The 6,231-nt window shown below is 42.1% G+C and overlaps 1 protein-coding gene across 2 annotated transcripts in view; it reads left to right on the top strand.

Annotated features, from left to right (window-relative positions):
• The window catches only part of TTC27 (tetratricopeptide repeat domain 27), a 230,546-nt gene that overhangs the window by 15,458 nt on the left and 208,857 nt on the right, over positions 1 to 6,231 (top strand). For both annotated transcript variants that reach the window (XM_011984236.1, XM_011984237.1), the window contains exon 4: positions 1,909 to 2,049. In XM_011984236.1, coding sequence (XP_011839626.1) covers positions 1,909 to 2,049 — 141 coding nt within the window. The remainder of the gene's footprint in view (positions 1 to 1,908; positions 2,050 to 6,231) is intronic.

The following is a 6,231-nucleotide window of genomic DNA, read 5'->3' as shown; positions in this document are numbered from 1 at the left end:
GAGACGGGGTTCCAGCGTGTTGGCCAAGGTGGTTTCGAACTCCTGACCTCAGATGATCCACCCACCTCGGCCTCCCAAAGTATTGGGATTACAGGTGTGAGCCACCGCGCCTGGCCTTAATTCACATTTCTTGTGTCACTTTGGTCCTTACAGATTTGAGGTAATCTATAGATGAAAAGACTGAAGCTCAGAGTGGCAAAAGAATCTTGTCAGAGATCTTATAGCTGGGGCATTGGAATCCACATTCCAATGGTTCCAAAATCCAGTACTCTTTTACACTACTGTAGAAGCACCTGTAAATTCAGGTAGCAAATCAAAACAGTATGAAAATGAATTTCATGAGAAGTTCAGACCATAAGAAATATTGCCATTAACGAAGAGATTTCTGGAAGCTGGATTTTGTCAAAGAAGACCTTTTAGTTGGAAGTGGACCTTGAGCTAGAACCTGAAGGGTGGTTAGAAAATGGATAGAGAAGAGGAAAATATACATTCTAGGTGCAGTCATATGAGCAGGAATTTAGAGGAGAGAACAGCATAGTATTTGTGGGAAAAGGATGCTTTGAGCTTGCCGCTTTTAGCAGTGAAAAATCAGACTTGATGGAAATCATTTGGAGTTGTAGGAAACTTTGAGTAAGTCTTTGATTTTAACTTTTTTATTGGAACTACCACCAACACTTAAAAGAGCATATGAAATGTATACAATTTAAATAATAAATCTCCTTTGTACTCACAGCCTAGCTTGAGTGTCACAGGTAATGCTCTCCAGGTAGTATATATTGGTGTGAGCCTCTGCACTGGGCCCAGGTATTTCATTTTATAATTGATGAAACTGAGGCTTCATCAGGAAAAAAATTGTGGGAAAAGTTTACATGTACTCACAAACTAATGAGAAGCAGAGAAAGGACACTATCCTTTGACATTGGAACCCATGTTCCTGATGGGTGAGGATTCTTCCTTGCTATTTTATGGCAGTTGTTAAAATTCTGCCATCCAAATTTTAACAACCTTGTCCATTGTAAAAAATCTCTGTACAACACGGGAGTGCATTTTTCAAAGGCATCCTTTTTATTTTGCAGTCTTCTGCTCACTCTGGTGCGTGGTCATATGCCCATTCAGCATTTGATGTATGAGACCTTGTTGATTGTTTGGCTTGATAGAAATTATGGAGGAGACACTTACTTTATAATGACATTTTCCATGTATTGAAGCTTAAGTGAAATATTGGTGTTTAATATAAATATCAAATACACTATTTAGTATAAATACTTTAACATAGGGATGCTTTTCATTGAGATAATATTTTGTTGTAAGTAAATTTATGAAGTGATGATATCTCTTCAATGCTATCATTTTTTTTAGTTCCTTGTTTCTCTAAAATTTGAACATGCCAGGTGCGGTAGCTTTCGCTTGTAATCCCAGCACTTTGGGAGACCGATGCAGGGGATCACTTAAGGTCAGGAGTTCGAGACCAGCCTGGCCAACATGGTGAAACCCCATCTTTACTAAAAATACAAAAACTTAGCCAGATGTGATGGTGCGTGCCTGGAGTCCCAGCTGTTCGCCCAGGCAGGAGGATCACTTGAGCCTGGGAGACGGAGGTTGCAGTGAGCCAAGATCGTGCCACTGCACTCTAGCCTGGGCAACAGAGTGAGACTCCCATCTCAAGAAAAAAAACCTAAAAAATCAAGTTTGATCAGATGGGTGGCCATCCATCAGGGCAGGCTGGATTTATAGATGTCTAAGGGCATTTGCAGTGTTATAATTCTGTCCAGTGCCAATTGCTGTGTAATATATTAATGCTTTTGTTTCAAAGCTGAGTTGACTGGAAAATCTTTGTATTATTATAAGACCTATAAAGATTAATCTTTTGTTAAATTATATCATCTTAGTTTATAATCCTTTTTTCAGGTTAAAGGACTGGATGCATTTGTTCTGAGCCTGCTCGCTCTAGATGGTGAATCGATCTACAGCCTGACCTCGAAGCCCATACTGCTTTTATTAGCACGCATTATCCTAGTGAATGTAAGACATAAACTGACAGCTATTCAGGTAAGGAAAGGATCCATGAGATTCATACCCTGGTGTGACTTTTGTGCTTATTAACACCAGACTGTAGATGTGTTGCTGACAACGTCTTGGTCTATTTTGTTTTCTAAGTCTTCTATGTATGTGATTTAAAAATCTGATGAAAATAAGCAAAAACTTTTTTTCCCTCATGAGATTGATCTAGTTTAGAATGGGATTATGTTGTACCTCCTTAATAGGATTTATGTGTGTACTGTATACATATAAATGTTCATTTGCAGAAATCTTAAATATTGATTTAAAAATATGCCTTGGGCTGGACCCAGTAGCTCACGTGCATAATCCGGTAGCTCACGTGCATAACTTTCAGAGGCTGAGGTGGGCGAGTCACCTGAGGTCAGGAGTTCGAGACCAGCCTGGCTAACATGGTGAAACTCCATCTCTACTAAAAATACAAAATTAGCTGAGTGTGGTGGTGGGCGCCTGTAATCCCAGCTACTTGCGAGGCTGAGGCAGGAGAATTGCTTGAACCTGGGAGATGGAGGTTGCAGTGAGCCGGCATTGCTCTCCAGCCTGGGCAACAGAGTGAGACTCTGTCTCAGAAAAACCAAAACAAAAGAAAACAAAAACAATGAAAAAAAGACATACCTCATAGTCTTTTATGAATTTCATATAGGATAATGAGCAGTGACCAAAATTTAATGGGTCTTAATTTCTGTTTCCTGGCTCACATTCTATGTTATGTCATTATTTGGGTTGGATTTATATGGTTTCTTCATATAAACTAGTGAGGACAAATATACACACAGAATGCTAATATGCAGAAAGAAAAGACAGTCTTTGGAGGTTTAGTGGAGGTTGTCAGCTATGCAGTGTGCAGTCTGTGTTGCTGCTATTCAACTCGGCTGCATTATAGTGTTAAAGCAGCTGTAGACAATGTTTCATTAAATGGACATGACTGTCTTCCAATAAAGCTTTATTTGTGGACACTGAAACTTACATTTTCTATACTTCTCACATTAACAAAATACTATTATTGATTTTCCCAGTGATATAAAAATGTAAAAACGATTTTCAGTTCTTGGGCTCTGTGGAAACCAGTAGTGGACTGGATTTGTGCACAGACTGTGCCTGGCTGACCCCTGCTTCATCTGATTGTTACAGCCTGGTGTGCTGCAGACCCCATAGTGTCAGAAATAGTACATCTAAATTTTACGTGAAATCTCCCAATTTTGGCTGACAATTTTTAGGAAACACAATAGTTCTTTCTTTTTTTTTTTTTTTGAGATGGAGTTTCACTCTTGTTGCCCAGGCTGGAGTGCAATGGCGCGATCTCGGCTCATCACAACCTCCGCCTCCTGGGTTCAAGTGATTCTCCTGTCTCAGCTTCCCAAGTAGCTGGGATTACAGGCATGCGCCACCATGTCTGGCTAATTTTGTATTTTTATTTATTTATTTTTCTGAGACAGAGTCTCGCTCTGTCGCCCAGGCTGGAATGCAGTGGCGTGATCTCAGCTCACTTCAAACTCCACCTCCTGGGTTCATGCCATTCTCCTGCCTCAGCCTCCCAAGCAGCTGGGACTACAATCGGCTGCCACTATGCCTGGCTAATTTTTTTTGTTTTTAGTAGCGATGGGATTTCTCCACATTGGTCAGGCTAGTCTCGAACTCCCGACCTCGGATGATCCGCCCACCTCAGCCTCCCAAAGTTCTGGGATTACAGGCGTGAGCTACCGTGCCCTGCCCAAGAATCACAGTATTTCTATAGGTGAAAGTAGACTTGGTCTTTGCTATGTAAGGGCTTACTTTCCTAAGCATTTAAGATTATACACTAAAGTTAATTAATTAATTAATTTTTTTGAGATGGAGTCTCACTGTGTCGCACAGGCTGTAGTATAGTAGTGTGATCTTGGCTCACTGCAACCTCTGCCTTACAGGTTCAAGCAATTCTCATGCCTCAGCCTCCTGAGTAGCTGGGATTACGGGTGCCCACTACCACGTTTGGCTAATTTTTTGTATTTTTAGTAGAGACATGGTTTCACCATGTTGGCCATGTTGGTTTCAAACTCCTAACCTCAAGTAACCTGCCTGCCTTGGCCTCCCAAAGTGCTGGGATCACAGTCATGAGCCACCACACCTGGCCTAAATTTGTTTTAAAAGAAGAGGTGAGAAGGGCAGTAATGCCTCTATTTGCAACTCTCATGAGAGCCAGAGGATTTGGAATCCATTGTGCTAGAGGGTGTTTTTTTCTTTGTTTGTTTGTTTGTTTGTTTTTAAGACAGGGTCTGTCTATGTTGCCCAGGCTGGAATGCAGTGGCATGAACTCAGCTTACTGCAACCTCTGCCTCCTGGGCTGAAGCCATCCTCCCACCTCAGCTTCCCAAGTAACTTGGACTATGGGCATGTGCCACCACACCCAGCTAATTTTTGTATTTTTTTGTAGAGACAAGGTTTCACCTGTTGCCCAGGCTGGTCTTGAACTTGTGGGCTCAAGTGACTGACCTGTCTCCATCTCCCCTAAGTGCTGAGATCATAGGCATAAGCCACCATTCCTAGCCTGGAAGGGTTTTTGTTTTTGAGACAGCGTCTTGCTCTGTTGCCCAGGCTGGAGTACAGTGGTGCGATCTTGGCTCACTGCAACCTACGCCTCCCAGGTTCAAGTGATTGTCCCGCCTCAGCCTCCCAAGTAGCTGGGACTACAGGTGTGTACCACCATGCCTGGCTAATTGAAGGGTTTTTAATACATGGATTTCAACATGTCTTAGCATATATGAGGCTTCATCTTTTGAGCTCTTAGTGATAGTAGCTTGAGTAAAACATTTTTCCCCTAAGTAAGTTGATCTGAATTAAATGGTCTTATAGACTTGACGATTACTTTGCGCTATTGTTTTATTTATTTATTTATTTATTTATTTATTTATTTATTTATTTTTTTGAGACAGAGTCTTGCTCTGTTGCCCAGGCTGAAGTGCAGTGGCGTGATCTCGGCTCACTGCAACCTCTGCCTCCTGGGTTCAAGCGATTCTCCTACCTCAGCCTCCCTAGTAGGGATTACGGGCATGTGCCAGCATGCGCTGCTAATTTTTTTGTACTTTTAATAGAAACTGGGTTTTACTGTGTTGGCCAACTGGTCTCAAACTCCTGACCTCAAGTGATCCACTCGCTTCAGCCTTCCAAATTACTGGGGTTACAGGCGTGAGCCACCGTGCCCTGCTGCTTTAAGTAAAGTATCACCAAGCCATGAGGCTGCCAAATGGCATTATTTTCTTTCTGTTGAGAACTTATGGTCACTAATGAATGAGTGAGAAGGTTTTTAAGTTGCTCAAAAATTTTCTTCAAGTATGTTAAGCGTTGTCTGAGTGCAGTGGCTCTCGCCTGTAATACCAGCACTTTGGGAGGCTGAGGCCGGCAGATCACCTGAGGTCAGGAGTTCGACACCAGTCTGGCCAACATGGCGACACCCTATCTTTACTAAAAATACAAAAATTAGCCAGGCGTCGCTGGGCACGGTGGTTCACTCCTGTAATCCCAGCACTTTGGGAGGCCGAGGCAGGTAGATCACGTGAGGTCAGGAGTTTGAGACCGAACTGGCCAACACAGTGAAACCTCATTTCTATTAAAAATACAAAAATTAGCCAGGTGTACTGGTCGGTCCTTGTAATCTCAGCTACTTGGAAGGCTGAGGCAGGAGAATCTCTTGAACCCGGGAGGCGGAGTTTGCAATGAACCGAGATGGTTCCACTGCACTCCAGCCTCAGCGACACTGCAAAACTCTGTCTCAAAAAAAAAAAAAAAAAATTAGTCAGGCATGGTGGTGCATGCCTGTAATCCCAGCTACTCAAGAGGTTGAGGCAGGAATATTGCTTGAATGCGAAAGGCGAAGGTTGCAGTGAGCCAAGATCGTGCACTGCTCTCCAGCCCAGGTGACAGAGTGAGACTGTCTCCAAAAAAAAAACAGTATGTTAAGCATCATTTGAAAAATCATATATATACTGTCAACAACTTAGGAGAATTAATAAATATGTGCTCTACTGGTTGTAGATGTCATTCTTGTAGGGCTGCAGAGGCAAGTTACCTAATTGCTTGGCAGATGTAAACAACTTTTGACTTCTGCTTAAAAACCCATTTTCCTGTAGTATATCACTATGTATACATCATTTTGTGCTGAAATTTTGCGTTTCTTTTTCTTTTTTCTTTTTTTGAGAT

This window comes from Mandrillus leucophaeus, unplaced genomic scaffold (assembly GCF_000951045.1).
Source record: "Mandrillus leucophaeus isolate KB7577 unplaced genomic scaffold, Mleu.le_1.0 Scaffold264, whole genome shotgun sequence".
NCBI classification, from domain to species: Eukaryota; Metazoa; Chordata; class Mammalia; order Primates; family Cercopithecidae; genus Mandrillus; species Mandrillus leucophaeus.
This window is presented reverse-complemented; position numbering and strand designations above follow the sequence as displayed.